This window comes from Ovis aries, chromosome 2, assembly GCF_016772045.2.
Source record: "Ovis aries strain OAR_USU_Benz2616 breed Rambouillet chromosome 2, ARS-UI_Ramb_v3.0, whole genome shotgun sequence".
Classification (NCBI taxonomy): Eukaryota; Metazoa; Chordata; class Mammalia; order Artiodactyla; family Bovidae; genus Ovis; species Ovis aries.
This window is the reverse complement of record NC_056055.1, coordinates 159,952,308-159,967,471: the sequence shown is the minus strand read 5'-3', so window position 1 is coordinate 159,967,471 and position 15,164 is coordinate 159,952,308. Positions and strand designations below refer to the sequence as shown.

Here is a 15,164-nt window from a genome sequence, read left to right as displayed (position 1 = left end):
AAAGAAAGAATGAAAGAGAGAAAAAGGCAGATTAGCTAAGGTCCTCATGACCCAAGGAGGTGAGTTCTCTGGGTTTTGTTTTTGTCCTATACATTCCAGACTTGGAGATGACAAAGCTGGAAACCTGGAAATATCACAGGCACCAAAATAATAAACTCCAACAAAAGTTATCTCTCTGTAGCCGAAGGACCAAGAGGAGGCAGCCTAGAAAGACAGAAATCTAGACAATAACCACTCCAGCCGAATACCACAGAAAACAATTGTAGGTTACCACCAGCCCCATGCTAACAAAGGCTTAGACTTTCACCATGAACAAGCTGTAATGAGACATACTAACCTCCCCTGAGATGCTGAGATTCCCCCTGGGTGGTAATGAGGCCTCCCCCATGGTGTCAGTACAGATCATGTCTGGGACCTGGACTTCTACCCTTATCCAACAGTAATGGCGTTGTTCTTCCCCCCAATCCCTGTTGGGACTGTGTCAGAGGAGGCCAAGTGGAGAGTCAGGACTCTACTAGGGAGTGTGTGTTAATAAGGCCAGACGCCCATTAGTAGAGTGGCGTCAGTTGAGGCCACGTGGGAATTGTTAACAAGGCACTCCTACCATTCTTAGCCAAGAAGGTATCATAGGAGACCTAGTAGGGAGCTGGAAATCCCACCCAGAAGTAATGAGGAGAGCACTCTCAGTTGTGAAAGGAGACAGTAGGGAGCCTGGACTTGACTGCTACCCAGCAGTAATGAGGCTGCAGACCCCCTCCCCCTACTGGGACTGAGTCAGAGGAAGTTAGCTAAAACAGGAGGTTTAAATAAGATCTGAAATGTTATAATACCAAAATGTCTAGGTTTCAATAAAAAAATCACTTGTCATACTAGGAAGATCTCAAACAAAATGAAAAATGACAATTAATAGATACTAACATCCAGTCCCATCACTTTATGGCAAATAGATGGGGAAACAATGAAAACAGTGAGAGACTTTATCTTATTGGGCTCCAAAATCTCTGCAGATGGTGACTGCATCCATGAAATTAAAAGATACTTGCTCCTTGGAAGAAAAGCTATGACCAACTTAGACAGCATATTAAAAAGCAGAGACATTACTTTACCAACAAAGGTTTGTCTAGTCAAAGCTATGGTTTTTCCAGTAGTCATGCATGGATGTGAGAGTTGGACTATAAAGAAAGCTGAGCGCTGAAGAATTGATGCTTTTGAACTGTGTTCTTGGAGAAAACTCTTGAGAGTTCCTTGGACTGCAAGGAGATCCAACCAGTTCATCCTAAAGGAAATCAGTCCTGAATATTCATTGGAAGGACTGATGCTGAAGCTGAAACTTCAGCACTTTGGCCACCTGATGAGAAAAAATGACTCATTGGAAAAGACCCTGATGCTGGGAAAGATCGAAGGCGGGAGGAAAAGGGGACAACAGAGGATGAGATGGTTGGATGGCATCACTGATGTGATGGACATGAGTTTGAGTAAGCTCCCGGAATTGGTGATGGACAGGGAAGTCTGGTGTGCTGCAGTCTATGGGGTCACAGAGTCTGACACGACTGAGCAACTGAACTGAACTGAGCAATGAGATATCTACAAAGATGTTTGAATTAGCTAATAAAGATTTAAAGTAACCATACCAAAAATGTTTCAGTGAACAAATACAAACACACTTGAAACAAATGAGAAATAAAATCTCAGCCAAAAAAAAAAAAAAAATAGAAACTATAAAGAAGAACCAAATGGAAATTTCAAAACTGTTAATACTGTAGCTAAAAATTAAAACACCATGGATGAGCTCATCAGTTGAATGGAACAAATAGAGGAAAGAATCAGTGAACTGGAAGGTAGAACAATAGAAATTACCAAATTCTGAACAACAGAAAGGAAAAAAAAAAAAAAAAATTCCCTCCCAAAACAGAGCCTCAGGGATCTGCGGGAGTATAGCAACAGATTTAACAGTGTGTCATTGGAGTCTCAGAAAGATAGAAAAAGGGCAGAGCTAAAAAAAAGTACTCAGAGAAATTATGGAGGAAACTTTCCAAATTTAGCTAAAGATGAAATCCTGCATATTTGAGAACTTGAGTGAACCCCAAAGAGGATAAAACTAAAGAAACCTACACAAAGACACATAAATAGTCAAACTTCTGAAACTAAAAACAAAGAAAAATACTGAAAGATGAAGAGAGAAAAAACACCTTGTCAGAGAAAAATTATTTGACAAAAGTTCTCATCAGAAACCATTGAGGATGGAAGGAAATGGCACAACATTTTTCAAGCATTAGAAAAAAAATAATGCAGAATCCCATACCCAGAGAAAATTTTGTTTGGGAAAGAAAGGAGAAATAAGACATTCTCAGATGAAAGAAAACAAAGAAACTTTCTCACCAGCAGACCTACTCTAAAGGAATGGCCAAAGTAAGTTCTCTATACAGAAAGAAAGTGATGAAAAAAGAAAATTGGAATATCAGAAAGGAAGAAAAAACATGGTAAGTGAAAATATGTCTTTGATAGTACAATATGACCATACTTCTACTCTTGAGTTTTCTAAATTATGTTTGATGGTTGAAGCAAAATTTGTAGTGCTGTCTAATGTGGTTCTAAAGGTATGTAAGGGATTATTGAAGACAATTATATTACAAATGAAAGGGTAATAAGACATGGACAGAGGGAAGATTGCCATGCTTCAGTTGAACTGATAAAATGATGCCAGCAGACTGTGATGTTATGTGTGTAACAATACCTGAGCAACCACTTAAAAAAAAGAAGCTATAAAAAGAGATACATCCAAAAACACTGTAGAAAAATCAAAATGGAATTCTAGAAAATGTTCACAGGAATGGAGGAAAAAGAAAATAGACAAAACAAACAAGCAAATACAAAGCAGAACAAACAGAAAATAAAAATTAAAATGGCAGAATTAAGTGCTACCATATAAATAATTAATTACATTAAATGCAAAATTAAAGAAATGGATTGGCAGAGTATACTAAAATACATAACCCAACTTTATGCTACTGTAAGAAACTTTGTGTGTGTGAATTTCATAAAAATTAAATTTTGTGTTTTCCAGTTGTTGATCAAGCTCTCTTACCCAGTTCTGATTTTAGCTGAATGCCTGTGAGTATCATAGTAAAAGACTTTTGTTTCACCACCTCTAGGAATTCCATGCAGTTGTGGAATATGAGATTTTAGAGGCTGAAACTAACCTGGTAGAAATTCAAATCCATCTTTTATCTTTTAGATAAAAGTCTTTGAAATCCTTTTAGTGTGAAGTTATCAGCAGGCTTGATTCTCATATAACCTCATTACTAACCCAAGGATTATTCAAAATGCATAGAGAGCAGGGCTTGGGGCTGAATTTTTATCAATCCTACGGTCCAGTGATAAGTCACATGTGGTCCACCTAGTTCTGCTTGGGAAATTCTGCCTGCTTGCCCAGCCCTCCCTCCTTGGAGATCGCAATATAAATTCAAGGCTTTCATAAGTTATCCACTAAAGCAAGCTGTTCAACTTTGAGCATTTCCAACACTTATTTAACTCCCGAATCCTTTTCCACATTAACGTTTCACAGTTTACCTTGGATTTTGTTTTAAGAATGGATATTTCCAAGGGATTCACACTTCAGATCTGAGGTCTCTATGGCTGCAAGTAATGGGGTGTTCTCAATGTATCTTTGTTTTATGGATTGGACTTGTTGACATGTAAGAAAAAAATTCTTAACCAGGCTCATCACTGATCACCATTTTCCCCACAGAATGGCAAGAATTGGCTTATTACATATTGGGCTTTTGCATATTGTCCCCCCTCCCAAAAAAAAACAGGTTCATCAATTGTCTCTACTTTCATTTAATTATTCCAGTTACTAAAAGAATTTGTTATAGATATAAAAATATGAACAAAAAGTAGTAATATGAAGTTTATTATACGGCTTCCTTGAAACAAAGTAATTCGATATTTGAGGGACAAAACCTAATTTCCCAAACTGAAACCATGTAATGATTTACTTATTCCATAAATGTATGACTTATCTGCTCAGATTTACATTTGGAGCAATAAAACCTCTGGCACCTGTTCCTGGTTGTCTGCGGGAAGAAGAGACAGAAGATAAGGACATTCCTGTTTTTATTGCTTTCTTGAATGTCTAAAAGTTGGGGTGGGGGCTGAGAAAGGCATCTATTAACATGGCTGTAAACATCCAGGTCTGGTACTAAAGTAAGCCAGTCCTCTTTGGAAGATGCGGTAAACCTCTCAGGGCACTGGCTTCCATTTGTTAAACACTGCTAAAGGCTTAAAAAATAAGTAAAAAAAATCATGCCACTTCCTCTTCATCAGGAAAGCAACCATTTCAATTCGAAAATATTTTAGAACTTTGAGAGAACCATTGCCGGGTGCAAAACTTTCAGGTTTTCTTGTGAGCTCAAAGGGTGACCTTTTACCTACTCCAGACAGCCCCCAGATCCTGAGCTTCCCTGAACTGGGACTAGAAACTTCCCTGACCTGGTCCCAAATGATGAAATTCTGGTTGGGTGCAGTGTGAGAACAGCCCTTTGGACACGTTGTTACCCTTAGCAAGACTCAATCAGGCCACTCAGATTCTGTTGGGTGAGGGTGTCCGGGAAGAATATTAAACCCCTGATTTTCATGACCCTCAGAATATGTCAGTGTGGCATTAGCTCATTCTCTGGGCCTAAAATTCCTGAGTTTTCTTCTCTTAACTTTAGTACTTTGGTGAGGGGAATTTTTATTGCCTAATAAATAATATCACAGAAGGTCATAATTCTATTTTAGCCACTAAATATCCAAAATGTATAAAGCATACAAAGTTGGGTCCAAGATATGGATGAAAAACATCTCGGTGGCATTTCTTAAGAGTTATTATTATTTTTTTCAATCTGACAGTGAAGCAGGAACATTCTCCTAAATCCCAGGCTTAGAAAGCTGAACACTGCCTAGAGGCCTTAAAGAATTACATTGACAAAGTCATTTTTCTTTATTATTTAAATTGCAAGTTAAAAAATTCTCCATGGAATTTTGGAGGAAATCTCAAGTTTTCAGACTCCTAAGCTTAGAGGGACTCTGAAAACTCACTTCATGGTGTCCATCTGCCTTTTTGGAAAGAAACTGAAATCACCCTGGGGAGAGATAACTCTTATTGCTGGATTAGTTTTCTCCTGTCATGAATTGTAGGATTCAATGCTCATAGGCTAAAAGTTCTTTCTTTTGGATGAAGTCATTTTCTCCAGATACAATGAATCTGTTTTTAATCATTCTGTCATACTTGGGAATAGCTGTTTCCCAATCTTGTATATGGGCACACACGTAAGGACACTTATACACACACTTGGATGGACACACACACACACACACACCAGTCTCTGCTATAGTCTTTTCTTTCCTTGAAGATCTTCATTACCTGTCTCACTTTTTTTCTTTTAACCTTGCATTCTTTCAACTTTTCACCCCTTTGTTTTCCTGAAAATTATATGATTCCCACATCCTAAATCGTTCCTCCAAACCTCTCGTGCCCTAAAAATAAAAATCAGTACCATGGCAAAATTTGGCAGTGGCAACATTTGTTGGAAGACAAAGAGTGGTACCACTAGGTCTTGGTTTATGAGGATTTTATGGGCAGAGAGCAGTGTTATTCAGAAGGTCTCCTTCTATCACAGCGAAGTGGATCTCTCGAAGGAGATCTTGGGATTGGATATCAACTTAACACAGTGTATGTTCAGGGTGCCGTTAGATCTTAGTGTCGACACTTCTGTTGTTTGGTTTTCATCCAGGTTGGGCTAATGTTTCCCATCTCAATTAAAACATGTTTTCCCTATTGACAGAGACTAGATACTGCTACACTCAACACACCATGGAAGTCACGGGAAACAGCATCTCTGTCACCAAGCGGTGTGTTCCACTGGAAGACTGCTTGTCCACTGGCTGCAGAGACTCCGAGCATGAAGGCCACAAGGTCTGGCAACAAAGCAAATGTCGGGACACCATTGTCAGGCTTCCTCCTCTCCAGATGCCCACTAGGGCTCATGAGCTCCATGAGCCTACTACCCCATGTAGGCTGACTTTTGACTGTCTTCATACCATTATGAAAAGATGCTTCCTTTCATGTTGATGCTAAAAGAATAAAAAAATTATATCAAGGTATAGGATAACCAGTATAAATTATGTAAACCAATATAAATTATGTAAACACAACACCAGGAAAGTATTGAAAATTGTTGTTAAGTTCATTCAACTGAGGATGGACAAGGCAATTTAGCTTTGATAACTTTCTGTAAAGTGGAGTGCATATCTTTATTGGGACATTGATTTGGAAGTTATCTGCTGGCTTCTGGGGTCACAAAGTGTTGGACATGATTGAGTGACCAACACTAACACGTTGGCTCCTGAGTCATTTGAGCCAGTAACAGGAGACCTTGCTGTTTCCTGTGGGTTTACTTTCCTTAAACTCCATCTGGTCCCTGGACAGAAGCACTCAGTGTAGAACAGACTTCAAAGGCAGCCTTGAAGGAAAATGTCAAGACTCAGAGAAGGGCAGCCAGACTCATGATTGGAGTGGGGAACACCCTGGACTCTCCCGCCATTCATTCCAAGCTGGCTGTACCTGTCTTGTATGTCAGTCCTTGACCTTGGAGGCTGCCATCTTCTCCCCATTGGGCCACGTTCCTGGTGGCTGGAGGGAGTCCCCACTCTCACTATTAGCGGGGGCTTCTTTCTCCTAAGACAATACTCAATTTTCAAGTGACTTGTGAAATACACTAGAAATTCATTTTTTTTGATTTATTGAGAAATTATGGTCATAAATAATAATTGAAATATGAAACATAAACCCAAAGGTTTTACTTGACCAGATCCCCCTACCCCACTCCAAGCTAAGCTTGGCTTTCAGATATTATGGTGACACTTAATCAAGAAGGAAGCTGTAGGTCAGAGAAGTGATTCATGTGCTCAGGTGAACTAGTGACAGACAGAATCCAAACTCACTTCTGACCTTTGGTTTCTCTCTTCAACATCATGTCTTCCTAGTCCATGTCACCTATGACCAAACTCAGATCTCTGCAAGATAACAAGATATTAAGCATCACAGAGTTTTTCAAACATTACTGTGCATATGAATCACTGGGGATCTTGTTCAAATGCAGATTCTAAATTGCTAAATTTTGGGTGAAGTTTGAGATTTTGCATTTCTAGTAACTTTGCAGTTGAAGCTGAGATTACTGTACTTTGGGAGCCATGGCCTAAAATAATTTCTGTCAATAATCTTTTGTTGTTTTTTTTTTCTTATGCTGCATGAGGAAAGCAGTATAAAGCAGTATAAATGAAAGCCCTTCAAATTTTAACTTACCCATGGGAGTGGAGATAATTATGGAGACAGTTCTAATGAAAGTTAAATAAGTTTAAATTAACTGGGTTGTAGGCATTTCACTTTCACTGTGAAAACGTAGCCAATTAATTACTGTCTTAACAGCTTCCTCAAGTAGTCAGAGAGCCTCTCTGACAAACGTAAGTTTGACAATTCCCATTTCACAGATGGAATAACTGAGACCTTGGAAGGCGGTAAAATGGTATAATAGCCACATGTTGTGCTCAGTTGTGTCCGACTCTTTGCAGTCCCATGGACTTAGCTTGCGAGGCTCCTCAGTCCGTGGAATTCTCCAGGCTAGAATAATGGAGTGGGTTGCCATTCCCTTCTTCAGGGGATCTTCCCCACCAGGATTGAACCCAGGTTTCCTGCATTGCACACAGATTCTATTACCATCTAAGCCACCAGGGAAACCCATAAGAACCACTTGGTAGGATGTGAAAAACAGAACGCATACCCCTAGAAGTTTAGTCTGGGCGGGAGGTTTTATTTTGATCACAACGCTTCCAGGTGAAATTTCATCCCACCCACTTAAACACAGAGTTGGTGTTTCCTTTGTAGAACAGGTACTTTTCATTTGAGTCTTGCTGTGAGGGAGCCAATTCCTTCAAAACTCTCTGCCCCCTTCATCTGCCAGCTCCTCATCACCCTTCTTTTTCTCTTCTTTCTTTCAGGTCTGTACTTCCTGTTGTGAAGGAAATATCTGTAACTTGCCGCTCCCCCGAAATGAAACCGATGCCACATTTGCTACAACATCACCCATAAATCAGACGAATGGGCACCCACACTGCATGTCCGTGATAGTGTCCTGCCTGTGGGTGTGGTTGGGACTCACATTATAGCAGCTCAGAGACACCCTGTAGTAGCAATCCCTGGGGGCCTTGAGGGTCCATAGTCATGCATGAGGCATTGGCCTGACAATAGTCACATATGTGAAAACACAGCACTCTGGATGTCTTCACAGCCAAGCACTTCTACTTACCACAAGGAACAAGCATTGCTTCAATGTAGTCATTTCAAGACCTCATCAAAGCAGCCTGCCCCCAAACAACCCCTGAATTCTATGCCATAAGCATTTGTTTTCCCTCCAAAAAATAGTTTTTCGTTTACTGAGATCTGGGGCTCTTTGGAATACATGCACGAACCACAGAAGTCCTGGGACCCTCTGAGATGTTGTGTGTCCTCAGTCGCTCCGTCGTGTCTGACTCTTTGTGACCCCATGGACTATAACCCACCAGGCTCTTCTGTCCATGGAATTTCCTAGGCGAGAATACTGGAGTGGGGTGCCATTTCCTACTCCAGGGGATCTTTGCAACCCAGGGATTGAACCTGAGTCTCCTGTCTCCCGCACTGGCAGGTGGATTGTTTACCGATAGTGCCACCTGGGAAGCCCCAGTATGTTATATGGACACATATAGACCTGTGTTCTTCAGGAGAAAGGTCAATGACCACTGATTTAGGTGGTCCAACCATGAATTCACTTATAGCTTTAGAGTTTTAAAAACTTTGATTTCCCAAATGAATGGGCAATTTTCTTGGCAATTCTGATCTAAGTCCCTAGAAAAATAGTAAGCATTTTGTCCAATTTAACTGTCCCAATATTCTTCTCCCAGTGATAGGAATCATACTCCCTTTTTTTCTGCATGGGATAAAAAGGCAATCATAAGGTTTTTTGTATGAGAGGAGAGGTGGCTGGAAAAGGACTTTTCCCAACATAATTGAATTAGCGTTCATAAGGCGGCTGTTTATCCCTTCATATAATTGGTGAGATTAGCCTTGACTGGCACCTAATTTTGCTCCATGAAATTCTGGATTCTACTTGGACTAATAGGTATCCAAAGTGACTGACAGCAAGATGGGCTTATTTCCTCCAAGCATGAGCTTCTATTCAGGCATGGCTAATCGAGACAGAGAAAGGATTTCAGAATGAAAGGAAGACATGTGGAATTGATTTGTGAGTGCCCAGTCAGTGTCTCTGCCAAACCTTTCATCTGCAATTTACACTGCCCAAGAGCCTCCTTTGTTCTTTCTCTTCCAAACCCCTGGTGACTTCAGGGAGAAGTTTCTGCATTATGTTGTCTCCAGATTGATAGGGAAAGAAGTCATAATATCCCAGGATGAGAAGCAAGTGGGCCAGGAGGGTCGTGATGAGAATAGTACAAAAACCCAGAGAGAAGTTTTTCTTGGTTTCAGATGATTGCTTTTGAATGGTAAAACTTTCACCATCCTTCCTATATTTTTGGCACCTCAGGTTACAATTTTTTCTTCTTCCTTATAAATCACTTATATAATATTTATTTTTGTATGGCATAACTAGAAGCTAAGATATATTGTAAAAGATTCTTTATTCTGAACAAAACAATCAAATCAGAATGCCTATTTTTCAACGGTGGTAGAGCTTGTAATATATCTTTGTTGAAAGTTATCTATAATACTTGCACCAGTGTTGAAAAAACTTATGAAAAAGAGTAACGTGTTGGCCTCAAGGTTTTTGCTCATGGTTTCCTCAGTGGTGCTGTCCGAGAGGTATTCAGGTGGTGACCATCACTGGTATGAGTTTCTCAGCAGGGTTAGGGCATATCTTTGCATGGACTTCGGTGGAATCATTACTGATTAGGAGGGCAGTTTTTGATTAGGAGGACAATTGTTGGGGGCCATCTGTCCTGCACAGGAAGAGATCTTGGACTCATAAAATGAGACACCCCCCACCCCGTCCCGCCCACGAAGGGACCAAATGGGAACTGACATCAGAAACTGATACAAAATCATTTTGATTGCATCAAATGGCCTTAATTCTCAGTTTGGTAGGCTTATCAATATGTTTCTTACAGTTGGGATAGGGGAAGTAGAGGGAGAGAAAGCAAAACATTTACTAAGCACCTCTTAGGTGCCAGACGCTAGGCTAAGCACTTTACATGAGCTGGGTCATATAAGCCCTGTGAGAACCCTGTAAGGAATGTTACTAGTATTTTCACTTGACAGATGAAGGTACTGAGGCTCTAAGAAGCTTTTCCTTCTGGTTTAGGTTATGTGGGATGAGGCAGGATGGAAGAGGAAGGGAAGGTAGAATTGCCACCCCTAGGAAAACTCCCAGGCCTAACATCATGGGTATTTTTTCATCTTACATGTGGAATTTGTTTAGTCCTGCTACTACAGGATGTCATTTGTGCGTGACCCCAGACAGCGTTTCTTCTTTTGAGGGGTGAGGTATGGCTTTTTCATTCATTCCTTTTGCTATCGAAGAGGAGGCAGGTGGTTCCTACATGTGAAGATGCCGTAAGACAAGGACAATTTGATGCTGTGTATCCCTACAAATACATTTTCATGCATGGATCACTCTCCACTGACACCTTCCATGTACTGCATGTGATTAGAATAAGAGAGAAAGTCCAAATCTTGGTTCTTTGCAAGAAGGCCCCTCTCCGAAGCCTCCCTGACTGGTGTGGAGGGACCAGTCCGCAATGGTGCAAACTTATCTGCCACCCGAGGGGTCACTGCAAACTACACATGGGTTGACTTTGTGCACCCGTGTGCCTATAGAATGGCTGGTATTTCACTCTCTTCAAAGAAAGTAGTTTACTCACCAACCCCAGCCTCGAGGAGCCAAGGAAGGGCTATTCATGTGGAAGGTCCAGGACCAATCATCCATCTGAATTTTCTACCACCTTAAATCTTCCATTAAATCCTACAGTTGGTGATGAAGTGCAAAGAGCCACGGTGTGTATATGAACCTATGTGCCATTTATTTATTTTTAGATTTCCCACAGCATTCACGTCAATATGGGATTTAATGCCTAAATTTTGTAAATATTGTACATATTGTAAATCAATGAATAAAGATTTTAAGTGTATCTCACCAGGCTCCTCCCTTCAATGCACATGCCAATCAATGACAAAGGCACCCGGGTTACGTATAAGGCATTGACTGGGCTCAGTGTTGTAGGGAACTTCCTTCCAGGAGCTCACTTGGTTGTATAGACAAGAAATACATGCATGAAAAGACACAAGATAGTTCATCCATGCCAAATGTTTCATACAGACAGTAAGTGCTGCAGAAAATCAAAGAAGGAAAGATTACCAGACCCTTCAATCAGATCTGCAGTTTCCCTAGACCATTTTCTTTGTTAAATCAGGAAATAGAAAAAGGTGTGTGTGTGTATCTATATATTTAAGTGCTATCCCATTAACTCTTTATTTTTAAATTTTATTTTATTCTTGGAGTTGATTATATTAGTGATGATGCAATAGAAAACATTTTCCCTTGACAGTATCTTCTGCAACAGGAAACAAATATTTAAATAGTAAAAATGTCATTTTTAGCTATGCAAAACTTTTATTGCATTTTTCTTAGTAAAATGATAGACAGTGAAAATGACCTTGAAAAACTCCAGCTCATTTATGATTCCTGGTTATTCTTTCAGTTCAGTTCACTCGCTCAGTCATGTCTGACTTTGCAACCCCATGAATCACAGCACGCCAGGCCTCCCTGTCCATCACCAACTCCTGGAGTTCACTCAGACTCGCGTCCATTGAGTCAGTGATGCCATCCAGCCATCTCATCCTCTGTCGTCCCCTTGGAGTTCACTCAGACTCGCGTCCATTGAGTCTATGATGCCATCCAGCCATCTCATCCTCTGTCGTCCCCTCGGAGTTCACTCAGACTCGCGTCCATTGAGTCAGTGATGCCATCCAGCCATCTCATCCTCTGTCGTCCCCTCGGAGTTCACTCAGACTCGCGTCCATTGAGTCAGTGATGCCATCCAGCCATCTCATCCTCTGTCGTCCCCTCGGAGTTCACTCAGACTCGCGTCCATTGAGTCAGTGATGCCATCCAGCCATCTCATCCTCTGTCGTTCCCTCCTCCTCCTGTCCCCAATCCCTCCTAGTATCAGAGTCTTTTCCAATGAGACAACTCTTTGCATGAGGTGGCCAAAGTACTATAGTTTCAGCTTTAGCATCATTCCTTCCAAAGAAATCCCAGGGCTGATCTCCTTCAGAATGGACTGGTTGGATCTCCTTGCAGTCCAAGGGACTCTCAAGAGTCTTCTCCAACACCACAGTTCAAAAGCATCAATTCTTAGGCGCTCAGCCTTCTTCACAGTCCAACTCTCACATCCATACATGACCACAGGAAAAACCATAGCCTTGATTAGACTGACCTTAGTCGGCAAAGTAATATCTCTGCCTTTGAATATGCTATCTAGGTTGGTCATAATTTTTCTTCCAAGGAGTAAGCGTCTTTTAACTTCATGGCTGCAATCACCATCTGCAGTGATTCTGGAGCCCCCCAAAAATAAAGTCTGACACTGTTTCCACTGTTTCTCCATCTATTTGCCATGAAGTGATGAGACTGGATGCCATGATCTTCGTTTTCTGAATGTTGAGCTTTAAGCCAACTTTTTCACTCTCCACTTTCACTTTCATCAAGAGGCTTTTGAGTTCCTCTTCACTTTCTGCCATAAGGGTGGTGTCATCTGCATATCTGAGGTTATTGATATTTCTCCTGGCAATCTTGATTCCAGCTTGTGCTTCTTCCAGTCCAGCGTTTCTCATGATGTACTCTGCATAGAAGTTAAAGAAGCAGGGTGACAATATACAGCCTTGATGTACTTCTTTTCCTATTTGGAACCAGTCTGTTCCATATCCAGTTCTAACTGCTGCTTCCGGACCTACATACAGATTTCTCAAGAGGCAGGTCAGGTGGTCTGGTATTTCCATCTCTCTCGGAATTTTCCACAGTTTATTGTGATCCACATAGTCAAAGGCTTTGGCATAGTCAATAAAGCAGAAATAGATGTTTTTCTGGAACTCTCTTGCTTTTTCCGTGATCCAGCGGATGTTGGCAATTTGATCTCTGGTTCCTCTGCCTTTTCTAAAACCAGCTTGCACATCAGGAAGTTCACGGTTCACGTATTGCTGAAGCCTGGCTTGGAGAATTTTGAACATTACTTTACTAGCATGTGGAATGAGTGCAATTGTGCGGTAGTTTGAGCATTCTTAGGCATTGCTTTTCTTTGGGATTGGAATGAAAACTGACCTTTTCCAGTCCTGTGGCCACTGCTGAGTTTTCCAAATTTGCTGGATATTGAGTCCAGCACTTTCACAGCATCATCTTTCAGGATTTGAAATCGCTCCACTGGAATTCCATCACCTCCACTAGCTTTGTTCGTAGTGATGCTTTCTAAGGCCAACTTGACTTCACATTCCAGGATGTCTGGCTCTAGATGAATGATCACACCATTGTGATTATCCAGGTCTTGAAGATCTTTTTTGTACAGTTCTTCTGTGTATTCTTGCCACCTCTTCTTAATATCTTCTGCTTCTGTTAGGTTCATACCATTTCTGTCCTTTATCGAGCCCATCCTTGTATGACATGTTCCCTTGGTATCTCTACTTTTCTTGAAGAGATCTCTAGTCTTTCCCATTCTGTTCTTTTCCTCTATTTCTTTGCATTGATCGCTGAGGAACGCTTTCTTATCTCTTCTTGCTATTCTTTGGAACTCTGCATTCAGACGCCTATATCTTTCCTTTTCTCCTTTGCTTTTTGCCTCTCTTCTTTTCACAGCTTTTTGTAAGCCCTCCCCAGACAGTCATTTTGCTTTTTTGCATTTCTTTTCCATGGGGATGGTCTTGATCCCTGTCTCCTGCACAATGTCACAAACCTCATTCCATAGTTCATCAGGCACTCTATCTATCAGATCTAGGCCCTTAAATCTATTTCTCACTTCCACTGTATAATCATAAGGGATTTGAGTTAGGTCATACCTAAATGGTCCAGCGGTTTTCCCAATTTTCTTCAATTTCAGTCTGAATTTGGTAATAAGGAGTTCATGATCTGAGCCACAGTCAGCTCCTGGTCTTGTTTTTGTTGACTGTATAGAGCTTCTCCATCTTTGGCTGCAAAGAATATAATCAATCTGATTTTGGTGTTGACCATCTGGTGATGTCCATGTGTAGAGTCTTCTCTTGTGTTGTTGGAAGAGGGTGTTTGCTATGACCAGTGCATTTTCATGGCAAAACTCTATTAGTCTTTGCCCTGCTTCATTCCACATTCCAAGGCCAAATTTGCCTGTTACTCCAGGTGTTTCTTGACTTCATACTTTTGCATTCCTGTCCCCTATAATGAAAAAGACATCTTTTTTGGGTGTTAGTTCTAAAATGTCTTGTAGGTCTTCATAGAACCGTTCAACTTCAGCTCCTTCAGCATTACTGGTTGACCCTTTATTTTGAAATTTCCAACAAAATATATGTTTTCCCCAAAGTTAGAGATTTTCTATTAGGCTCTGGATTGGTGATGTGATTGGTGCTTATTAAGGTGCAACACTTAGATGAACATAGCTGTTACTACTAACCTCTGTGAATAGCTCTGTGTGTTTAAGGTTAACAGTGCTGTAGGTAGACTGTGCTTTTATAAAAAATCTGGTTTTGAAAACATAGATTTACGTGGTAACCCAATTTGGAGTTCCAGAAAGGATCCTTTGCTTTATAAAGGCCTTTTATATCCCCTTCCTAACATATTTATAAGATTCTATTTACAAATAATGTTCAGGGCGTATCAGATATGTAAAGCTAGATGTGGTATCTTAGCTGCATTATGGTAACTTTTATCTGAAATACCAAAAGGGCTTTCACAAATACTTGAAAAGAAATTACTTTTAATTTTCATACTAGAGTGAAATATGTGAAAACTCTGAGCATCTGCTCTCAATCCACTTTGTGACTGGGATAACTTGATCTTAAGAGATTCCGCCAGTTTTCTAAGCTTGCATAGCAACTCAGGAGCAGGACTAAAGGATGA

At 40.6% G+C, this 15,164-nt stretch overlaps 1 protein-coding gene across 3 annotated transcripts in view; it reads left to right on the top strand.

Moving 5' to 3' along the window:
* Nucleotides 1–12,704, top strand: part of LYPD6 (LY6/PLAUR domain containing 6) — a 143,077-nt gene extending 130,373 nt beyond the window's left edge. For 2 of the 3 annotated variants that reach the window (XM_027964973.3, XM_042243910.2), the window contains 2 exons: nt 5,829–5,959; nt 8,041–11,217. In XM_027964973.3, coding sequence (XP_027820774.1) covers nt 5,829–5,959; nt 8,041–8,208 — 299 coding nt within the window. In that variant the 3' untranslated portion in view covers nt 8,209–11,217. Of the gene's footprint in view, nt 1–5,828; nt 5,960–8,040; nt 11,218–11,787 lie in introns of those variants that run through there. The other variant, XM_060409979.1, reaches the window with a different exon arrangement.
* Nucleotides 12,705–15,164: the final 2,460 nt, after the last annotated feature.